Source organism: Gallus gallus, chromosome 9 (genome assembly GCF_016699485.2).
Source record: "Gallus gallus isolate bGalGal1 chromosome 9, bGalGal1.mat.broiler.GRCg7b, whole genome shotgun sequence".
Classification (NCBI taxonomy): Eukaryota; Metazoa; Chordata; class Aves; order Galliformes; family Phasianidae; genus Gallus; species Gallus gallus.
Window position 1 is genome coordinate 13,656,354 of NC_052540.1, and position 23,842 is coordinate 13,680,195.

Here is a 23,842-nt window from a genome sequence, read left to right on the forward strand (position 1 = left end):
CCTGGACTCCCCTTCAGGAGGCAACTTGGCTGTTCCTACTGTTGGTAAAGAAATGGTATCTATAGGGATATGAGCGCAAATAAAGTGTGGAGAGGTAAGTGGGGTGAGAAGGTGCCTCTTTGTGCGTGGTATTCAATAATGTCTCAGATGCAAGAGGTTTACTGGTGACAAGGTAAACAGGGGCAGAGTGGAAGGTCAGTCCTTTGAGGTTTACTGAAAACACAGTTCAGAACAGGCTTGGGCAACCTGGGGGCTGAGGGGTCTCATTTCTCTGGCCACGGTGTGGTCACTCCTGGAGCCCAGCCAGGGGCTATATGGCCCCCGATCCCTATCAGCAAACCCTTTGTGGCTCCTAGGAATGTGTCCTGACCGCAGCCCATCCCCAGTTCAGTCGGTGCAGCATTCCTTACAGAATAGCTGCGGATCCCACACGAAGCGAAGCGCAGGGCATGCGCTGCTCCCTTCCTGCCAGAGGGGAGATTTACAAACAGAGCAGTACAAGTGGTTCCATGAAGACATTTACAGAAAGGCCTCTGCGGTCCTTTTTCCCTTCTGATGGGCAGTTTTGATTCAAATCTGGACAAATAGGAGCTGGAAGTGGTGATTACAGCGCTAATGCCTTCCCATGGGAGGTTACTCCAGAACTTCTCACTTTCTACTCCTTTTCAGAAGAACGGAAAGGATTTCAGAAGAAATGCTGATGAGAGCAAAATAATCACTCTTCCTCCCCCCTTGGAATTCGTCTGCAAAACAACTTACAATGCAGCAAACCGAAACCAGAAAGGTTCCTCTCAGGGCAGCGCCTTTTCTACTTGAGAGCAGTTGAGGTGATTTCCTAGGAAAGGCAGTTTCTTCTCTGCATCTCTGATGGTGATTTCCTTCTCGGAACGACTGACCACGCACATCTGTAGATGCAACTGCTGATGGATGTGCCTAAGGTGCAGTGGGGAAATCGGGAACAGCACCCAGCAGGGCAAGGGGGAGTCCCCCTGGGCTCTGCTCCCAGTGCTCCCATCCTTCCCATATCCCTTGGTGCTACGGTCTCCTCAGTGTCAGACATTTCTTTGTTTCCTGGTAGGTGCTCACACGTGAATTTAGTTCTGGCCAAAAGCAGTAAGTTTGGTCCTAGGGAGGCTGCTGCATGCACACAGACCAGAAGAACGGGGTGGAGGCAATGCCAGCACTGGCTGACCGGGCAGGTGGGAAGGGAGGCTCTGAGCTCCGTCCAGCCACAGAGCTGTGGGGAGAGTGAAGGGTGGTTACTATGATGACGGTATCTCTTCTAGAGAAGACAGGAAGAATGTGGTAGGTGCAATCTGGGACACGTTCCCACACCCATCTGTGTATACTTACGCTCATTCAGCTCGAAAGTACAACCAAGCCTGATGGTAGCAATTAAAAAGAGCACCAGTATCTGCTCTTACTCATCTGTGAAAACCAGTTATTCTGTTACAATCAGTAAAACTTCAAGCTAGACTTTCAGGACAACTCTGTCTTTTGGAAGTGCTGTGCCTGTGTGTGTGGGCAGCCTTCCAGCAGGGTGAGGTGGAACACTGCAGTGGGGAACAGGTTCCTGTTCCAAGCAGGACCTGCAGGGCTACAAGTGTGTCGGTGCCAGCGTGCACACGTGTGGGGACATACGCTGGGCTCACTGTGCAAGGGTGGATGCCAGAAGGTCGGAGAGAGTCACAGCATCTGCTCAAAAAGGGCTTCTAGCAGCACCATAAGGGTATGGAAACTTGGGAGTGCTGCCATTTGTGGGGTGATTTCTGCTATTGTTATGTGGTGTTCCCACTGGGGAAAAGACTAAATCCTTGTTTGTTATAACAGCTTGTTTGTTATAACAGCACAGGAAGGGAAGAGGCTTTCGTTTTATCCTGCTATTACAGCCACCTTTGTCATTGCATCCCTTTCCTCAGCTGCTTGAGGTTTGTATTCAGATGAGCAGTCCTTGACCATAGTAACCATCCAGTAAACAGTTACATGCTACAGCTGCATTTATCTAGATTGAATTAAGCAAAGCAGCAGATCAAAGACATAGCACATTTACCTTCCCTACATCAGTGCAGGAAGGGGTGCATTGGTCCCTCTCAGAAAAGGGTCCCTCTCTTGTTTCTGGCCATAGAACTGCCCCAGATGTGGCTGAGGAGCTTCTGACAGTACTGGTGGTGAGCCCCTGCTCCTTTGGTGCTCTCATCAGTCCGTATCCAGAAAAGATCCCAATCTCTCCTGACTGTTACCGTTGGAAAATGCCATCACGTTTCCAGATCTGAAGGTGCCCCAGGGCAGCCCGTGACTACGGACTCTCACCATGCACCAAAACTTTCGACTGAGCCTTATCTCCATTGGATAACCAAGCCACCCGATCCCCATCCTGCATAGCAGTCACTCCCGAAAATGAAAGCAAGCTTATTTACTGATGTCGGCTGCCCATTTCTCAATGCACTCTTTGGAACTGTTGAATCACCCAGGAGGACGCTCCCCTTTTCTGTTAAGGTCAGGATCAGTTTCAGTGGGAGCAGGCAAGGTGCCCAGCTGAGCTGGCACAGGGCTAGAGGAAAACTGCCCACATCTTCCTCTGCCATATCCCCTCTGCAGTGCTCACACTGGTTGTGAGCTCAGTTACGTGGCAGCAAGGCAGGGACAACTCTCCTGGACAGCTAAAGGAGTTCAGGTGAACCAGATGAGCAGCATCTGCCTGAACCTTCTTTTTATAATGATGCTTTTCTGATGCAAATAACTCATTTTGGTAAAGGTAGGTGCTGCCCCAGGACTCGTTGTAATTTGAGTCACAAATAAGGGATGGCTGCGAGGCTGGGAGCTTCACCTAACTTTAGAAACAGTTTCATATCTCTCTTCCAAGCTAAAACAATGAGGACTTTTCTTTGTGCTCCTGTTCTCAGACAAACTCCCTTTGTTCTGGTGCAGTTTCCCCTCCCCTGGAATTTGCTGTCCCAAGTGCCTCGCTGGGTCATGCTTAGGCTTGCTGCAATGCCAGCATCTCAGAAATCTGATGAAACCCCCACGAGCCCCCACTCCCCTTGTGTGTTTGTACCTAAATAGAAACTTAGGGAGCCAAGTTTGTGCAGTAAAAGTGTCGGTCCGGGACCGCAGGGCGAGGAGCTGGGAGTGGTGATGGAGAAATCCCACCTGGAGCTGGGCCAGGCGGAGCAGACTGGGGGTGACGTGGTCCAGGTGATGATGGCACTTAATACAAACAGGCACACCCGGAGTGGGGGACTCACAGAACTGCCACCAGCCCAAGGTGAGGGCACTCCCTCAGGAACCTATCTGTAGCTTCTGAGCCAGCCGGAGGAGGAACATAAATCTTCCACCTCTCACGTGGACACCATCCCCTGCACATGCTCCTCTGTTCAACCCGGTCCTATTTTCGGCTTCAGGCACACCTGTGGGAGAGGCTGGGATTGAGTCCCTGAGACCCTGCGCTGCGCCGTAGCACCGTTTGGTGACAACTCAGGGTGCTGCTGGGTACAGGGACACATGTACCCACCCACTGCTACCAGTCCTGATGGCTGACTCAGCTCTGCTCTGCCATTCACCTGCACTGAGAAGCTCCTTGTACATCACAGTGTTGTTTCCAACTCAGCTGAATCAGACAGTGGATGGAGGCGTCACTCTGGGATTTATGAATTTGGGTGCAAGCGTCACACTGCCCTGTCTGGGGACACTGTCTGAAGGGCAACGCTCACTGCAGTGTGTAGGGCCACAAAGCTCTGCCCCAGACTGCCCAGAGAGGTGGTGGGTGTCCCATCCCTGGAAACACTGAGGGTCAAGGGCTGGGCTCTGAGCACCTGCTGGAGATGTAGGTGTCCCTGTTCGTTGCAGGGGGTTGGACCAGATGGCCTTTAAACATCCCTTCCAACTCAGACTGTTCTGTGATTCTCTGTCCTCCGCAAGAACCCTCTTCGGTGTCATTGCCACCTATGGGGACACACTGAATCAGGGCACCTGCAAGCCAGCATCATCAGACGGAACAAAGCTTCACCGCAAGAGGCTGCTTCTGTCTATACCTGGAGGCAGAATGGGGTAGGTTCAGGGATCCTGCCTTGAACCCACTCTTTTTGCTCTTGTCTGGTCTGCCCTCGCTCTCAGGCTTTGTGGGAGCAGAACCGAAGTTTCAGGAAGCATCTCATTAAATTTTCCATGTTTTGTAACAGTGTGACTCACCCTCACAGCCTCTGTTTGCCATCACCGTGTGCCAAATGAAGCATACATCCCTGCTGGCCCCAGAGTGCCAGAACAGGGGGCAGCACCAAACCCTCATCAGCTTCCTCCCCACCCCCACCCCAAAAATGTCCCTTTGCAGCTTTTAGGCACAAACATGAATGCACATGAAAGGGCAGTGGGTGGATGTGCAGAATAATAAGCAGGTCTGGTAGCAGCGGCCAAACGAGTCGGGCAGGTCTGGGGAGGCAGTAGGAGGCGAGCAAGCCAAAACACTCAGTAAGGTGAGATGTAATTACAATCCCTCTGCACTGAGACACTCGGCAGCACCACAGCAGTGTCACACGATGGGGAGTTAGGCCCCAAGAGTCAACATGTTTACAGCCCCACGTCTGTGCTAGATGAGCCAGGAGATGGACAAGAAGGACACGGGGGAGAAGTTTTCTTTCTTTTGTCCAAACCTAAATATATTTTGGATTTTCCCCATTTTCCATTGTGCATCAGGTGCATCTATGCTAAAGGGACTGCAAAGCAAAGGTGAAATGAAGGTCCAGAGCCCAAGAAAACCTCTTCTGCCCAGCCGCTGGAGAGCAAAGATGCCAAAGCATCCCCCAGTTTTCACCATTCAATAGCCTCTGGAAGCACCCTGCTCACTGACCCAGCCCTTGCTTGTTTTCATTCTTTAGGTCTGTGACGTTTGCAATCTTGGCTGCACGGCCGTACAACAGCAAAAGAGATGGATGGAGGGATGGCCATCATGAGCTCAAGCAAAGCTAAAAGAAAACCCTATGCCGTCAGAGATGTAGCTTTACCTAACTAGGCATCACCAGTGGAGTCAAAGAGCAAAAGCAGTTTCACGTTGCTGGGCCTCTGCGGCTGAAAAAGGAAATGAAATCAAAGGGAAAAAAACGACAACCAGGGAAATGCTGAAAGCTTTCAGGCTTTGTTCATTCATCACAAGCAGGCAAAGGAGGGGCTGCCCCTTTGTACCTTCTGTTTAAGAGCTGGATCCTTCTTCATTCTGAGCCAAGGAAAGTTTTGCTTTTGCATTTAAAAACAACAACAACAAAAACCAAACATAATCAGGGCCACAATATTTAAAAAGCTGGAATCCCAGGCTTGTTTTAGAAACAGATCCGAAAGCATGTGCTCGCTGCAATTATCTACACCGGCAGTGTTTTCGGACATGTGGACTTCAGGAAAACAATAGCAAGCTCTGTTATCAGCACAAAGGAGGATCAGTTTGGAATTACCATACCTGTAACGTGGGCAGCTCAGAGGGCTCCCATTTGCTCTGTTATTCGGCCATGAATTTACTTACAACATTCCTGGAAAAAAAAAAAGGGGGGGGTGGGGGGGGGGGGGATGGGAGTGCATTCCGGGTTGAAGTGTGAGCAGCTAAACAGTAATCTTAACACTGCTTTTGCCTCAAACCCGGTGAGTGTTCTGCCAGTGGAAATGGATGGCTTCAGAAGTAGGAAAAAACAACAGATGGGAAGGGGTATCTGAGCTCTGGGAACAGAAAAGGGAGCTGCAGCTTGAATGCAAATACTGTGCAAGGGTGAAGAGATGGTGGACGTGGCCCTGGGGTGATGTTTCACTGGGAAGGAGCTGAGACCTCTTCAGAGAATCATAGAATGGTTTGAGTTGGAAGGGCCCCTTAAAGGCCACCTGCTCCAACTCCCTGCACTGAACAGGGACGCCTACAGCTCTGTCAGTGCTCAGACCCCCATCCAGCCTGACCTTGGGTGTCTCCAGGGATGGGGCATCTGCCATCTCTCCAGGCAACCTGTGCCAGTGTTTCATTGTCCTTCTTGTAAAAAACTTACTTAAATCCACATTTAAAACATCAGAACACCTCTCTGTATGACAAGCTGTGCCAGGCACGTAGCAGCATTGCTTAACCAAATTGCCAGAAGTCTCTGAAAACCATTGCAGTGCCCTTGGGTCCTTAAGCCAAGGGCTGTGAACTCATGGTGGCCTGAGCCTGTGTGGTGTGTCACCACAGGGTGACAGGTGATCCTGTAGCAGAGCAGAGCCCACCACAAATGAGCTCAGCTGCCAACACAGCAGCACAGGTACAGGTATCTGTAGCAGCCATCGAGGCTCCTGTCGCTATCAATGGGAAGAAACCAGCAGCAAGGTGTGATTCACCCAACCCATTCCACACAGCACCTCCTGTGCCAACCCCTCAACAAACCCTGTCACCCGTATGGATGATCCCTTGGCATCATCTGGAAGCAGCAATGAGCTTGTGTCACCTTATCTGCACTATCTCAGCTGTGCATTTCGTTTCTCCATCTGGCAGAGGAGGAGCTGGGAGCTGCAGCAGGTGTGGTTCATGAGCTCTGCAGCTTGTTGTGCCATTACGGTGGGTAAGCCCTGTGGTGGCTATTAGCAATCACATATATAAAACACCAGGTCTGGAGGATGGTTAGCAGCTAAGGCAGTTTGTGACAAGGGTGCTTTTGTGTTCCCAGTCCTTGGATCTTGTTAGGGACACCCACTGGGGTCTCCCTGTTCAATGCTGACACAAGATGGATGGCAGCAAGTCAAGGTAATGTGCCTTGCTGAAGGGCTTTCCCCTGCGTGGGGTGCAGGTTCCTGTGCCTCCTTGGCAGCCTTATCTTGAGAGAATAACAAGCCAGCAAGAAAGGACTTGTGATGGAGATAGGGTGTGAGGAGGAGAGTGATCGTGGAGGGGAGGGGATGGGCTTTGCTGAAGGTCGAGTCTGGGGGTTTGGCTGAAGGGGATGAGGCTGATGAAGGTGTAGGGTGAGAAGGTTAAAGCAGAGTGTGGGGCTGCTGCAGGAACTACCTCTGATAGTTCCTACTTCTGCAGCTGGTGGAAACAAGCTCTTGCATGTGTAGAAGAAAGGGTGCATCCTCGTTAATAGCAATTAGATAAGTAATGACCTGGTAGGGTCCACACTTGGTGAGGTTTGAGAGTGGGACACAGGTGAGCTGCTCCTGTGAGGCTGAGCAAAGCCAGGCAGCCCTGATCTGCACTGGTTAAAGTCAACTGTGTTCCCAGCCAAATGAATCCAACTGATAAATAAGACAGTGTATTTACCTTCCAAACTTGGCCAGTGTAGACATGCTGGAGCTGGGCCTGGCTGTGTACAGCAAGAGGGGGAGTGCCTGAGAATGCCGTGGTGAGGGCATGGGAGGGTTTATAACTGTTTGTGATAGTGGCCGCTTGATCATCTGAGCTCAAGAGGCCTCCCAGATCCTTTTTCTCTCTTGCGTGGCCTCCCAGGGAGCGGGATGCTGCGGGAGCAGCCGAGCCCGTGGAGCTAACTGCTGGAGGTGCATGAAGCACGCCGCTCCCAGCTGCCGCGGGGATGCTGCGCTCCCGCTGCTCCCAAAGCAGAGCGGACACTGCAGCCACCCGGGCGGCCGAGGAACTGCGCCCCGGGGGGAGCGGAGCGGCCGCACCGAGCGGGGCCGGGCTGAGCGCTCCGCGCTGCCTGCAGAGGGGCTTGGGAGTTCGTAGGGCTTTTTCTTTTATTTCTTCACAAAACGTGGTGGTTGTTTTTTTTTCCTCTTCCTCAAAGCTCACGGAGATTCGTGGCAGCAGATGAAGATTTTTTTTTTCCTCTCCTTTAAGAAAAAAAATAAGGTTCAGGAAGGGAGGGTTTTGCTCGAGGAGACAGAAATCTGAGGAGAGGGTCTCCCCGGCAGCCCCTGTGGTCAGGGTCAGCCTCTCTGGCTATCTGAATATTTAAGCTGATTGCTATGCCTGACGAGGTGAGGCTGCCTCTATAGCTCCGTGCTGTGGTAGCGTTGCTCTCTGCCTTAAACTGTGCAGAATGTGCTTTTCCTGAGGTAGTGTGCTGACGTGTTTTGTGGCTACTTGTGTGGGGACCTGTGCTTTTAGTAGGGGTGCTTTTCCTACTATTTGTTTGGTTTTCTTTCCCACATCACTTAGAAGACCAGCAGCAAAAAGTTATCTTAGTCCTCGAAAAGAAACAGTCTTTGCACAGCTTGGGGAGCCTCAGCCATCCTGTGCCAAAATCTGTGGCCAAGGCAGCATCCATCGCCTCTCCTGCACGCTGGTGATCCCTTGCCCAGTTCCCCTCCAGGCCTGTGAGCTTTAGTGGGTGCCCTCTGCATCTGCTGCTCTGCTTGTATAGCTTCACCTGCAGGTGCTGAGCCTGCACAGAGGCAGCACTGGCTCCGCAGCGTGTGGGTTTCCAGCTGGGCTGTTACTCAGTGCAGGGCTTGCACACTCTGGATGATTCTGCTGGGTCCTTGCCCTTATTACAACACAGAGGTGCTGTTTCTGACTGTCCCCCCCATCTTCACAGCATGTCAGGCCCTTTCAGATCCTTCAGACCATATCAAGACAGGATTTCAGCAGGACGTTAAGGAGAAATTAGTCCTCTAGCTGAGAGGAGAGGAAGGCTGTATGGTGTTCTGACCCCTGCCAGGTGTGCGTGCCCATGCCTGTGAGTGGTGGTCTTCCCCCATGGCCACCCTGTGACCCTCAGGTCTGTCTGCCCCCAGCAGGACCCTCACACCTGTGGTTTTTGAACTCCCAACAGTTTTCTTACTGCTGGGTTTCTCTAGGGGACACATGAAGGCAGTCCTAGGATCATACAGGAGTTCCTGTTTCCATCCTGTATGTGGGAGCTACTGATTCTGAAGTTTAGGCTTGGAGAAATATCACCACCTGTGAGATATAAATGGGGAATATTTCTGCTTAAGCATCACTTGCTTGAATCTGTTATGGGCATTAGCTAGTTAATCCCTGCAAAGTGCTGTAGACATCTGAAACAGATTGATAATGTTACTGTCTCCAATGCAGGCAAATAATACTCACTTTACTTGATAACTTAAAGCAGACATCTCTCATGAGGACTCCAGAAGTTTTTGTGCCCTTCTTTGTATGTGATCTTGTTGGGGCTGATGGGACCCTGTCTGTTTTCTAGCAGTCAAGCATGGCTCTTCCATCAGCTCATGTGCCTGACCTAGATCCCATAGTATGGATTTCTGGCCCCTGGGCTGAGCCTGGTGCTGTTCCTTGGCACACTGGGCTGCTGATGGCTTTGTTGCAAGCTCTCCACTTGGGGCAGGCTGGTGAGAAGCACACAAACAGCAGCAATCCACTGACACTTCACCCACAGTGAATCCAAGCGGAGTGATCTGAAGCAGGGCTTTGATTGCTTCAGAACTAAAAGAATGCAGTTACAAAGGTGTTGTGTGCTGAGAAGATGAGCCCAAGCCAGCAGGATAAGGAGGTGCCTGCACAGTGCAGTGATGGGGAGCTGCTCGGGGTCCTGGGCAGAGCTCTGGAGAAGCTGGGGGGCAGCAGAGGAGCAGGATTGGCAGGCAGTGGCAGCAACCGGGCTCTGCTGCAGCTGGGACAGGCGATCACAAGGCAAGCAGCAGTGATTGCTTAAGTTCCATTGGCACAACCTGTGGCACGTGGGGCCCTGTGCTGCCAGGAGCCTGGTGATGCCCCAAATAACCCTGGGCATGCCACTGGCAGCAGCTTTTCCTTCCTACTTAGTGCACAGCCTGTAGCCGAGGGGAGGTGGGAGGAATTTGTGTAGAGCCCATTGGCTTTGACCTTTCCTCACATTGCCTCTTTCTTCCCCTCTGTCCTTGCATTCCCCACTTGAATGCAGGGGCGGCTACCTACCCTACTTGCAGGGAATGGAAGGCTGATGAGCGAACCAGAAGGGAGGCATTGTGCCCTACTAATCCCCTTAAGCCTACACTTGTCAATAAAAGGCGTGACTTTGCTCTAAAAGCGTGTTTTCTGCCTCCTCGGTGCAGCCAGGCTGCTTTGTCCCCTGTAATGCTGACTGGCTTTTCCAGGGGCTGCCAGCTGGAACTCTGGGCATTGACGTGGGGCAGTTTTGCCAGTGACAGAGCCCCTTCATCCAGGGTTTTGTCTGCCTTGTACAGCACTGAGCCTTGTTACACAAGAATGATGTAAACATAATCCCTGTAGTTCCACCAAGTCCACTTTCCTTTCTGTGTTTCCCTGTTACAGTGAGATGCTTCAAGAGGGAGTGGTGGGGTGAAGGGCTGAGGTATTTCTCCCTATTGTCTCACTGCTTTGACAGGATTGAGCAGTGCTGGGTGGGATGTGTGCATGGGGAAAACCAGGGATGGGGTTTTAGCCTTGTTGTAGAGCCTTGAATTTCCCCAGGAGCAGAGCCAAGTGTGCATGCCCATAGCTGGGAGTAAGAGGTCTCCCCCATGGGAGGCCTGCTCCTGCCTGTGACACTGTGGGGTTTTGGTGTCCCCTCAGGTCTGGGGGTCTGCCTGCCACCAGTGGGATTCTCACACCTTCCTCTTGGCCCTCCCCTTCTCTGACATCTGTTTTAAGTAATTCCCCCTTGCTTTCTCTTTTTCTATGAAATCAGCTCCAGAGGAGGAGCTGGTAGGAGGGCAGCATCATGGGCAGACAGAGCTGCAGCAAAAATTGGGGAAGAGAAAGACCAAGGGGCCATTACATCACTTAAGTGGTTCATTCTCCTGCTATTGCCCTACAATCACTGCTCTCCAAGGCATCTCAAGTTCTTCCTGCAATACAAACCTTTTCCTTGCTTGCTACCCTGGTCTGTCTCTAGCAGCTCCCCATATACCCTGTATACACCCTTATACCCTCTTGCCCTAGGCTCTGTTTGAAGGAAGAGAGGGAAGACACTGCTGCGTCCTGTGGGATAGGGATAGCTGCTGGAGGTGTTGGAGGCTGCAGTTCTGAATGGGGCACCCGTGTCTCCATTTGGAAGGTGGTCTTCATACACGGACTGTGCAAAACCAGCATCTCCCAAAGGGCCCGATCCAGAAGTCTTGTACTGTGCCTGTGGGGGAAAAAAAAGCACAAAATACTCAGTTCAGCTACAAGCTGGAGCTGAGAATCCCAGGAGAGCCAGGAAAAATAGGCAGAAGTAATGAGACTAATTCATTTATCTTCTTGCACTGGGAGCCATCCATATGGCAGTAAACCAGCTAAGAGCTTTTCCTCTTTTTGCTCCAGTGTGTGCTGTTCCTTCAGCTCCACAGCTGCCACCGTTTGCAGCACCAAGCTATAGAAGAGTAAGATGCTCATAGATTACAAATACTTACTCTGAAGGTGCACTTTGCAGTTGCAGTTTGCAAAGTGCTCTGTCTTTGTTCTCCCTGCACCTGTTGTAGCCACCAGGCTGAGAACAAGGCGAGTGGGAAGCATTCAAACTCTGTGCAGTTGTAGAAATGGGAGCATTGAATAATACACTCCTATCTGACCCAAGCTGAGGGTTGCTCCACGTGCACGCAGCAAGCAAAAGTTGGCCTTAGCTTCTATCATACTTGAGGCCAAATTCTGATTTACTTATGGCAGTTCTTCAATCAATTGGAGTAGACCAGGACTGACACACAATCTCACTAATGTTTCGCATAGCCATACTTATTACTGCAACATGATGGTCTTATTAGTGGTTGGAAAGCTTCAGAAACGTGCAGAACACATGCAGGTAATTTGGGGTTTCCAGTCTTGGGAATGTTTGCACCCATTGATGTCAGTGGGATAGCTACCACTGCTTCCAGTGAGTGCTGGAATGCCTCGGCATCATTTGGCTGAACAAATCCGACTGTCTTATGGAGTAGAAGGAGGCTTAGGCTTCTGTTGGGGAAAAAAACCCCATTTTTTTGATGATAAAGTTCTGGGCATTTGGGGAGCTGTGGGTCACCTTAGAGTGGTCATCTGTTGGGGATCAGAGTGCTTCTTAACTCCAGCCTGGGTCACACAAGCTGGTACTTCTCTTCTGAGCCAAGACCTGGCATCATAGAACTGATAACGTTGGAAAGGACCTCTAAGATCATCAAGTCCAACTGTCAACCCACCACCACTATGCCCATTACGCTGTGTCCCTAATTATTCAGCGAAGAAGTCAAAAGCTCCATTCTCCTCTGGGACAGAGGTGAGTTTTTGTTTGCAATGTCAGCGTCTCAGTCCCAGCTTAGTGAAGTAAATACAATACTGAGAGGTGCCTGGTTTCCTTTTTTCCTTTTTTTTTTTTTAACCAAGGAAAGTTGCTCTTGCAAAGGTATGAGGCTGTTTTGCTGCCTCCTGTGACACTGAGAGGTGATAAGGAGGTCATCTGTGTGGTGGGGTGAGATGTTTCCAGGAGAGCTTGGGAATCTTGGACTAGACACAGAAATATCTTGGTAAGGAAATGTTTCTTTATTAGATATAAGCAGTTCTTTGAAGAAATCATGAAAGAAACTGCCTTTCGAGATTTTTTTCTCAGGGAACTTCACATTTTTCTAATAGGTGATGGAGAGAACCCTTTCCACTGTCAAATCCTTGTAACTGCCCCCGGCCAGAGGATTGTTTTCCCTATAGTGTGTTTTCCTTTTTTTATTGTGTTATTTCATCACTTTAATATCCCTTGCTTGTATTGCTCCAGCTCATAGCTACAGAAAGTAACTTCAGCTGTAGCTGTCCTGCAGCCAAACTGATGTGCTCCGTGTAGGAGGCAGTATCCTGTGGGTGACCTTACAGTGACTTCACTTGGTGCCTCACAGTAACCTAGAGATACTGATGCTGTAAAAAAAAGGTTTAGTGAGAGGTGTAAATACAAATGCCATGAGATCACATATTCCAAACTATAACTGGCTGCAGACTCTTGGAAGAAAATCTACTCAAAGTCCTCCTGGAAAAAGCTGTCAAACACTTAATAAATTTTTCCACAACCCCAAATGTGCCATGCATCAAATGGGCTTCTTTTAGAAAGTGGTGCTGTGACCCCATGAAGTCTGGACATTAGATTGCTTGCAATCGTTCCAGGATGGAGAATGGGAAGGGCTATCTTGAGGCCTCTGATCTCATGGTGTTCTGAGATGCCTGTCCTCAGGATCAATCAGGGATGTCATGCGAGACCATCAGGAAGAAGATATCTAAGTTCTTGCTCCACAACATGAGCCTGTTGTGCCATGGAGCAACTTCCTTTGCCTAGGGAATGGTACCCAACCTGACTGCTTGCCTGCAGTCCCAGCATTTCTGCTGGGGTGGATCATGAGATTGTGCCATCCAGCCCAGCACAGGTCCTGGGTAATGGAGAGGCATACTGGCAAGAGAAATCTGTGCTGGAAACCATGTTGAACCTCTGCCTTTCTGGACTCAGGTGCCATCAGTGGATCTGGGGCTCGTATGCATACCTACCCACTAGTTTAATCTTGCTTTCTTTCCCCTATAGAATCATAGACTCATTAAGGTTGGAAAAGACCTCTGTAGCATGAATATTAAGTCATGACTTCAAACAGTATTGAAGCAGCTGGTGGGAGGCAGGGCCAACCTGGGGAAGCTCAGGTGCATCCAATGTACCTGAGTGACCAGAAGGGGTGAAGCCAGGATCCATCCCTTCCCAGACCTTATTTAAGTGTTGGCAGTGGAGGTAAGGGTATCTCATCTGGAGATCCCTGCCTGCTTGAAGTCTTCTGAAGGTAAGCAAATTTTTTTCCTTTGTTTCTACATCCCTGGCTGCTATATCTGGGCTTGTCCTCCTTTGCTGCAGCCAAAGACTTTGCCACCTCACTATTATTGCTGTACTTTCCATCACATTATACTGTTACAACCTCTAAGATCATCAAATCCAACCATAAACCCATCACCGCTATGCTCACTAAATAATCATTGCATCCACTAAACCATCATCTTTTGGATGGAGCCTGATCTGGAGATGCTTTTCCCCAGTAGGGTGGCATCAGTGTTGTCTCATATTTGCCCAGCTGAGCCCTTTTATTAGGAGAAATTAAACCAGAGTGAGGACAGTTGAAGCAGGGCTCCCAGCACCTCATTGCCCTTGTTCTGGCATCCTTCAGTGGAGATAAACCACCCTGGCAGATGCACCTGCTTGCATTCAGAATAGCCAACATCTGCTGTGCAAATGCTTTAGTGGCAGTTAGCCCGGCTGTAAAAGATACACAGCAATGACAATTGCAGGATGGCCATAGGAGCGTCAGTGCACTTTACAGCCTCTCTCACCCCCTGGGAACTCTTAGGGTTTTGTTAGTGTCTGGTGATGTTGCAGGCAATCAAAAAGAATTATGAGTTTAATTAAAAACCACCATAATCATTTAAGTGATCATGATGATGCGATCCAACCCAGAATGTGCACAGCATTTAAACACTCACTGTTTCAAATGAGAAGAATGGCTGGGAGTTGTTTTATGTTTCAAGGGAAAGCAGCATGTCCAATCCTCCAGCTCTTCTCCTTACAGCGTGAAGGATGGGCACCTCCTGCATGTATGGGCAGCACCTCCCAGCAGAAGATCTTTCTCTGTATCTCTGTTGAGCACTTTGAGCTAAAGGTTTCCATGTGGGCTGCCTGCCTCAGGCATTTCTGTGTTTTAGGAACATTTCAGCTGTAATCATCCTATTTTCTGTGGCTAAGATTTGGGATAGATATGTGGTTTTGAGCATTCTTGTCTCTGATTTGTTGAGAAGACAAAATGCTGGCCAAGCTTGGAGGTTTGGCAGGATGTGCTCACCTTGAGAGTGAAATTTGCTGCTTTCTCCAACTTTAGCTGAGTTATAGTTGCTTGAAAACCTTCCAGTAGCACTTGCTCAGGAGGGTGACGTTGCCTGTGGATGCTGAGGGCTCAGTGATGCAGCTGACATTAATAGAATTTGTCCTAGATCCGTTAAGTACATTTTCCTTCTCTATGTACTGATCTTATATATGTCCTTTTGTTTAGCAGCCATCCATACACCATCTTGTCTCAGTCACCGAGAGCCCGTAATGGGGCTCTCCCACACAGCAACCACCTTTGCACAACATTAAGCTTATTTTCAAAGTATATGACTCTGAGGCTTCTCAGGCATGACTCACAAATTCCTGGTGACAGATGTGCTGAGGTTTGTCTGAGATGAGCTCAGCGTTCATGAAGGCTAAATGCTGCACAGGGGGTTAGCTGTTGACTTGGTTTCCATCCCTTGTGTGTAGGAAGAGGCACAAGTACCAGGTCCAGCACAGGCGTGGTGCCCTCTGCAAGGGCTGAGCAAACACAAGAAACTGCCACCTTCTCCTTTCACCACCTATCCCTACTGAGTTTATATCTGGAAGGAAAAACATCAGCAGTTGCTTGGGATTTGGTCAGTGCTGACAACCAACAATGTGGCACGCTAATAGGGATGGAAGCAGACAGAAAAACAGGGAAATGCTGCAGGCAGCACTAGTGTCAGACTTGCTTTTATTTTAGTTTTCAAGGTGTTCTTTCAAATTTTGTTATGTTCAGTAGTTAAAAACCACATTCATTTCTTCATTACAGCGTATTGGACGTCCCTGTTCTTGTTTTGATTTCTAGGCATTTGTGAGTTTAATAAGATTTCGTGTTTGTTTAGGCAATTATTGCCCACCCAATTGAAAGATAATGGGACGCTGTAGCCTTGCCAAGAGGTTTTTATACTTCAATAAAGCAACGAGCAATTTACACAAGGCAATAAAACAGTACCCTGCATCCCCAGTGAAGGAACACAAAGCAGTGTTTGAAACGTCTAGCTTGGAAAATAAATCCACCCTTACTCAATGCGCTCCATAAAATTAACTGGGCACAAAATCCCCTTTTCCCAGAAGCTTGGAAAATTAGCACAAGATGCTCTTGAAAGTCCTGTAACACATTGCTGTCTACAGAACAGCAGACAGACTGCTTGTCCAGACTGCCAAAGGAGCATAGGTATGATCACACACTGTGTTATCACCGATTTCTTCTCTCTTTGAGTCATATTGTTTTCAGAGAAGCACTCTCCAAGTCTGCTGGTGGTGCCCCTTTCAAACACCATCAAACTCAGCATTTCTAAGCAGGTATTATTTCAGAAGCTACTAGCTGTGTTCACGTGAGGTACCAGAAGATCAGTATCCAGCTGTGGTATGGGGCTTTTTCTTTTTAAGGGCTTCATCTCCTCCCAGCTGTTAACCCTTTGGGAATGCCACGCACTGCTTGGAATTGCTGTGCTGACCTTTCCTTCGGAGCACCCTCTGGACTTCAGCAGCTGCAGCTCAGTTATCCTTCTGGCTGGTCACAACTGGGGCTGCTTAAAGAAATAAATACACAGTTCAGCCAGCTGCAGAGCTGGGTTCACAGCCATCTTGCCTGACAAAGGATAAGGTCAGAACCTCCTTAAACAGAAACACACCCTGGCACAAGGATTAAAGCTTTCACATATCTCTTTTGCCATTAGAATCCCACTTCTCATGAGAAACCTCCCTCCTCTTTCCATAAAGCATCCAGCCCTCTTGAGCCGCCTGGTTGTCAGTGGATGATGGATTAGCACAGCAAAAGCTGCTGAAGCTTTTAGCTCTCCTTCTCTGGGCATCTACTTCAAACAGCACCCTTGGCCTGGCACACTGAGGAAACTTCACTCCTAATCCTGGAGGCTTGTCCAGGGGGATGCCTGTGAGACCAGATCACTGTTCTCTACAGAAATTAGAGGGGTCAAAGAAGTAACCACGCTCTAATTTCTAACAGCTGAGATCTTTGATTCAGAGAGCTGATACAAAAGCTGCACTGTCTATAACTTACTTTTCCTTAACTGTATTACAGAAAGTGGAAAATGAAGGAAAGCAGAGCCCTTGCTACTGTATTCAGAGATCTTCTACCCCCAGCTACCCTACTGAATCTCTTTTTGGACACGTCCCAGAAGTAATGCAGTCTAGGAGAGAGGGAGAAAATACACTCTGAGCTCTATTTTTAGTGGCTGTGTAAGCCTGAGATGTGGCTCCACCCTTGCCACCCATCCATCCTCAGCCAAAAAAGGCCCTGGAAGAACTCCTGAAGTTGTGGTGAATACCCTGTGCCACGCAGCCCTGAATGCTGGGGTGTTCTCCTTTGGTGTCTGGATATGTAAAGGGTTTCACCATGTGAGGTCTCAGGGAAGGGAGGCAGGACAACTCGTCCTGCTGCACAACACCCCTGAGTGTTGGGAATCTGTTCCCTTAGAGAAATAGTCATTAATCCAGTGACATTGCAACTGGAAACAGAGGCAATTTCTCTTCCTGTTCTTCAGCACTGTTTCTCTTCTGTAATTTCACTGATTATAGGAAACATTTCAGTGAGACAGGATATTTGCTCCTCTTGCTTCATTATCACCATCTGGATTTGCTGCTCGTTCCATATGCTCCCAGCTGATGTTAGCCATCCAATGCAGTGTCACTACCAGTGTGCAGCTGGCATTCCTGGCACTACTAAGGGAAGGAGATGGTGGCACAGGGAAGATAAAGGCAGGTTCTGTTCTCTCAGGTCAGAAGCAGACTGGTGTCATTCTACATTCTTACGCCACTGCTCCATCACGCATCAGCCCCACGTTTCAATATCCAGCTTTTCTCTAATTGTCCCCAGACCACATAGTTGGCTTTGGTACCACATCTCCAGAATTACACCCATGTGAGGAGAGACCAGGACCCTGGGAGGTCTGTGGGTTACACCAAATGTTAGCAATTCAACTTCTGCTTCCTTTCCCAAGAGTAATTTCCTTTAAGATGGGGTTTTTTTCTGGGATGTCCTGGGTTGGTTATTCCCCCCTCACATCTGGGTGGGAAGCAGTGGGCCAGCAACCTGCCTGCTGAGCAGCTGCAATGAAGTGAGTTTTATGTCTATAGCATTAGCAGAGCATTTTAGGATTCTCTAGGATGAAAACTACTGCCATATAAATCTAGCACCTTGCAGTAAAAATGATTCTGCCAAATGCACTATGCATTTTATTTAGTTTTAACCAGACCTGGGCCTATCGCTCTCCTTAGTCTGGAGAAGCGGAGGCTCAGGGGAGACCTTATCACTCTTTACAGATCCCTGAAAGGAGGCTGTGGTGAGGTGGGGTGTTGGCCTCTTCTCTCAGATAACTGTAATAGGACAAGAGGTAATGGCTTTAAGTTGTGCCAGGGGAGGTTCAAGTTGGATATTAGGAGACATTTCTTTTCAGAAAGAGTGGTGGTACACCGGCACAGGCTGCCCGTGGAGGTGGTGGAGTCACCATCTTCAGAGGTGTTCAAGAGCCATGCAGATGTGGCACTGAAGGGACGTGGTTAGTGGGCACGGTGGGGATGGATTAGTGGTTGGACTGGAAGATCTGGAACAAGTGGTCTTTTTCAACCCTGTATGTCAGTGATCTGCCCCACATCAACTTCATTAAGATTTTTCTATTCCTTTTTGAGGAGATCAGGGAGCAGGTACAGAGCTACCCAGGCTTGTACACAAACACGTGCCATTTCTTCCAGTTTCTCTTGCATTGTGGAGAATCGGCCAGCAGAGGTTGAGTTATGCCTCTTGGTTGGGTTAGTCAGAGCTACATCAGCGCACAAGAAAGATGGACTGTAAAAGGGAAGCCACAGGAAACTCGATCCTGGTGAAATAAATGAGCTCAATGTTGTTTATAGCCTCTCACAACACACCCACATCCCTTTGCCTTCTCACAGAATCGTGAAGATGAAAATGGGGAAGGCCTGGCCGCACGAGAGCCGCACGTGGGCCTCCCGCCCTGCCTGCGCCAAGGGCCGCTCGCTGGACCTGGCAGCACTCCTGGATGGGCTTCTTCCAACAAGCTCCTCTGCAGCACCCGCTGCCACGGCCAAATTCAGGCTTTATTTCCTCCATGGACTTTCACTACTTCTTGGGCTTCCCTCATAGCCCTCTTCCTTCCTCTGATGTTGCGTCTAGGAGGTTGGGTTCCCGCTGCTATGCTTCTCCACTCCCTTCTTTAGAGATGCCATCCTCAGATGCCGCTTCTTCAAGCCTGGCTTTTCTTTCATTCTTCCCACACTGTACTGGGCTCTGGGTTGTGTGGAGAAAGGAAACATTTGCCTCTGGAGACCCAGTCACTGCTGGGCAGCTCAGGGGAAATGTCTGTGGATGAAAACCTGGTGTCAGCAGTTGTGGCTTGGAGTGGGTTGCAGCATCTACCTGAGCTGGCTTGGCAGCCCAGAAGTTTTACATAATCGTGTTTTAAGACGTTTTTAAGTGCAGAATGACATTTTGAGGCTGGACCAGAAGCGATAAAGGCAATGACAAAAATAATGAGTGCATTAAGGTGACCAGATTATGCATTCGTGTGTGGGGAAAAATAAGCAGAAGGTCATGCAAAAATGTGATTCTCCCATGTCGCTCAGCAGCTCAGTCCTCACTGCCAGCAGAAGCTGCCTTATTGCAAGCAGCACAGCTGCCAGCACAAGGAGACCTGGGAAGCAAAGCCAACAGGTGCTCACTTCAAGGAGTTGCATGTTCACCAACTGAGGAGAATTGTAATGTGCTGCTAAATAACCTCAAAGCAGGTTTGCTGAGTGTAATGTGTCTCTTCTATCTTCTGTCTCCTTTCACATCATGGGCACTGTGCACTTGTTGGAGGGAAATGCCACCTGTGGCTCTGCCTGTCCTCGAACAGGCCAATAGTCAGTCCCACCTGCATCCAATCCCCATGCATGGGACCTCCTAAAGCTATGACTGGGCTCCATCTGTGTGCACACGTGCTGCACTTAACCCGTCCTTTGGCAATGTCACTGACATCAGCCCAATTACACCAGCCATGAATTGGACCCTGTTTACACTCTGAAACTTCCATAGCTTACAGCCAAAGTTCAGACTGTTATACAATGAAACCATTCACACGTCTCATTAACTCTGCACTATGCACTGAAAATAACCATGCCACGTGATTCTGTGATTTTCTCAGTTTATATCATTTATAAGTGCTTTTTCCTCTTCATAACAGCAACTCTCAATATTGGAAACATTTTAGGCTGTCGATGTAGCAAAAGTGCTTTGTAGAGCACAAAACAGTAACTTCTTGGTGTTGTATTAATTGTCTTCGTCTTAAATAATACAATCCATGAAGGTATTTTAAACCCAAGCTCAAAGACGTAGGCATGTGGCCAACTGCTCTGAGACACCAGTGCGCCCGTGGTTGTATATTTTATACTTTTTGAACTTTATTTTTATTCATTTCTAATTTATAGTGGCAGTAAAGCACAATCCAAGTTTCTGAGTAAGCAAAGTGTACAAGCACTTGGAATTTAATAAGGTTATACTGTTGCCTACACATGGGAAGACACAAGAGTCTTCTGCTCATATGATTTATATTACTGTATTTTCTCTGCTGAGTGCCAGCAACGAGCCTTGTGTTGTACATGACTGTGCTCTTGTATAAAGGTTTGTATAACAGATCCAGCACATGAATATCTGGAAATCACAAAGCGCTTGCAAAGTAAAGCACATGTTTCCAGCCTTGAGAGGCACAATAGAGGGATTGCTGCAGAGATGGCTCTGGGGGGTTGGTTTTGGTTTGTGCTGCAGGGAAGAAGAAATGGTGGATGCTAGAGCTCAAAACCTATTCCAAAAGAGGCAGAGGTATAATAAGTCCCACAAAACAAAGCAGAGAGATGGGCTGGGCCAGGATAAAGAAACAAATGAGCTGCCAAGGCTGGTATTAACAATGGAGTGTAGCACAGAGAAATGTGGACGAGCAAACCTTTCACTGGGTGCTGAAAGGGAGGATGTGAGATGGCCACAAGTGTGTGTGAGGAAGGATGCACAGGTGGATGATGCATTTAGAGCAATGTCAGTGTAAGCAAAGCCTTGTTGGCAATCATTTCATCCATCTGCAAAAGTAACGTGGGAAGTCATGAAAAAGAGACTGTTGGCAGCTCAGTATGAGAGGACATACCTTGAAGTAGCGTCAGGTCAGAGGCATGTTAGGGCAGAGGATGTCTCAGGTGCTTGTGACTGTATGGCATGGAAGAAGGGCATATGTTTGATCACAGGTTAGATATGTTTGGGAGAAAAAAAAAAACAGAGAGAGCTGTTCACAGATCCTGAGCCTAGGGCAAATAGAAATATTGCTAGAAGTAAGTAAAAGGAGCCTATTTCATATTGCTAGAAGGAAGTAAAAAGGAAAAGGGTTTGGGAGGAAAAATTAGAGACCTCCTGTTCATCTGTGCTCAACTCAAATCCCTGGCGACCCATCCTTGAGCAATGTGTCAGAGACAGACTGAAAGAAAGAATGGAACAAGAGGCAGGTGGGGAAGCAGATTTGTAAGCTGTCATCAGCAAAACAGCAGATACAGCTCAGAGGAGATGGGGTGGCCTCCTCAGCATGCAGCTTCTATTCTCTCCATCCATATCTTGCTCTGTTGCAATGAGCATTCATCTTGCTATAAGTAAGAATAATAACTTAAAGAGAAAGTCCCTCCTTTGGCTGCTCATCATTTCACCCCTCCTGAAGCTAAACTATTTTTATGTGACTGATGATTGATTTCTTTTCGAGAAAAACAGTCCCAAAATGTGGTGCACAATTATTGCTGCAGCAAATCTTCTGGCGTTCATTTCCCATCATCCATTGACATCCACAATCACTCCCACTCCTTGAACAAAGAAAGGAGATGGGCAGATGGAGACATTCAGCAGAATTTAGGTCTGTTTTCAGGTCTAAATCGTGAAGTACTTCAGTAATGGTTTTGATGTATTCAATAAAACCTGTACCTATATATGTTATGCAAGGATCAAAGCCCTGCAATGAGGCTACGTTGTACTTTTCCATCTGTTTCAAAACTCCCTCACTAAGGTACATGGCTGAAGAGGTCACCTGTGTTTGATTTGGGAATTATAAAGTTTGTTCATGAATTAACTCGGAAGGCAAGCCTACAAACGAAACAGAGAGGGCTTGAAACATAGGTCTGCTTGTAAAATGCATGTTGAAAAGCCATTTTGAAAGACATCCTAAAATCTGCTCTTATCTTGTTGCCAAGTCATCAGTGGTTTGACCCACATATCAGAACTTTCCTTAAAAAATAATAATTCAAAAAAACTTCAGAAGAATCTATTTACGCAGGAAAAGGTCTTTCAAAACAGCTGCACAGGGGCCAGGATCAACATCTGAACACGGGCTGAGTTGTTACATATTTAGAATTATTCCTTTCATTAGAGGCATGAGGGCTATCTCAGGCATCCTGGGGACTGATTTGGAGTTGAGACGTCCTAAAGCAGTGACTGCCTCGCTGGGTCAAATCCTGCTTCTGTACATGCAAAGCTTCTAATTCCATCTCATTTCCACACTTGCTGCCACTCAGGACTCTATTAAGGTGAACCCACCATTTCCAGTGCCACTCTGGTGTGGCTGTAGTGGCTGCACTGCTGAACTGGTATGATTCAGATCTTCTGCAAGGAGATGAAACCCACTTGGAGGACCACCAAACTTTTTTCTGTCTGATGTTTGCCTTTCCATTCATGCAGTGAGCAGACACATGGAGAAAACAGTGATTGCTCCAACGAGATGCCTGGGGTTGGGTGCCTTGTGTGTGCCAACTCTTGCTGAGCTCTGAGCAATTAGGTAGCAATGAAGCATCAAGGTGAGGAAAAGCACAAACTATTGGGAACAAAGAAAACATGACCTTAAGCAGAAGGATTGCAGAGTGAGGGCAATGGAGGCTGGTGCCAGAGTGAACGGGAGTCTGCAGAGAAACACTTTGAGAGCGTGCAGTGGGATTGCACTGCAGGATGTCAGAACGAAGAATTTTTCTTTATTGTTTCAAAAAGGATTTTTTTTTTTAATGACAGAAACATCTGGGTCAGAAAATGTAGCAGGCTGAAATAAAGCATTTTGCTTCGTTTTGTTCTCTCTCCACTCATTCGTGCACTTTCTGCGTTCCTTCCCATGCAGGGCCTCAATGTTATCAATGCACTCACAGAGATGCTGCTGATGTGGAAACAACGTGGAATTACATACAGTACTTTTGCAGATAGATCATTTCAGCTGCATCTTTCACAAAGCACAGCCAAGGAGACAGGTGTTTTATCACTGTGTTGAGGGAGACAGATGACCCCAATCTAAACTTGCATGCTCACCACTGGTGCATCTGTCTTGTATCTAGGCAGCAAATCCTCACAGAGACCCTTGAGAAGGTTGAAATAGCCTTCCCATAAGCTCGTCTCCATGCCCCAGGAGTGCTGATTGCACTTTCCTTGGGAAGGGCTTTATCTGGACCTAAGAACTCATACTTAATGGGCAAGTGCTTGCAGCACATACCTTTCCCTCGGGGACCTTCCTTCAGTGTGTTTGGTTCCTGAAGGAAAGACAACCAAAACTTGCAAACACTTTGTGCCAAGGTGCAAGAAAGCAACAAGGAAGAGCACTATGAAAGCTTTGCCAGATGGGAAAGCTCTTCATCACGCTCTTCACCAAGAGCTCAAGTAAATTTTCAGCCGCGTGGGAAGAAAACTTCCCTGATGTGAAGCAATTGTGAACAAGGCTCCATAATGTGATGCATTGCCCGAAATAAGAATGCTGAGCCCTGCTTCTGATCCTGGACATAGCAGCATAGAATGGGAACAATGTGATCAAAGCCACAAGAACAGCAGGGCCATCAGGAACACCTGGTAATATGCACTAATGAAATCTGGACCAAATGGGTTTGAGACACCTCCCATTTGCTGCTATTTCAGTCTGTGAAGGGATAGCCAGCTGCTATGGAGATGTTCCTGAAATGCCTGCAGGAACTATAGCCACAGTCCCTGGTGAGAGACCCTATGGAGCGCAGTGCTGTTTGCACAGGTTTTGAAGCATTCAAGCACAGAACAGCTTACCGTAAAGCATCTAATGAGATCAAGGATTTGCCCATTTGCTCTCACTTAGGAAAAGCTGATTTCAGCCAAATTAACCGTGTTAATATTAAAG

At 48.2% G+C, this 23,842-nt stretch overlaps 1 protein-coding gene across 1 annotated transcript in view; it reads left to right on the plus strand.

Moving 5' to 3' along the window:
* The first annotated feature begins 6,621 nt into the window (after positions 1-6,621).
* Positions 6,622-23,842, plus strand: part of P3H2 (prolyl 3-hydroxylase 2) — a 72,573-nt gene continuing 55,352 nt past the window's right edge. Inside the window, exon 1 of the mRNA XM_040705489.2 lies at positions 6,622-6,742. Coding sequence (XP_040561423.1) covers positions 6,710-6,742 — 33 coding nt within the window. The 5' untranslated portion in view covers positions 6,622-6,709. The remainder of the gene's footprint in view (positions 6,743-23,842) is intronic.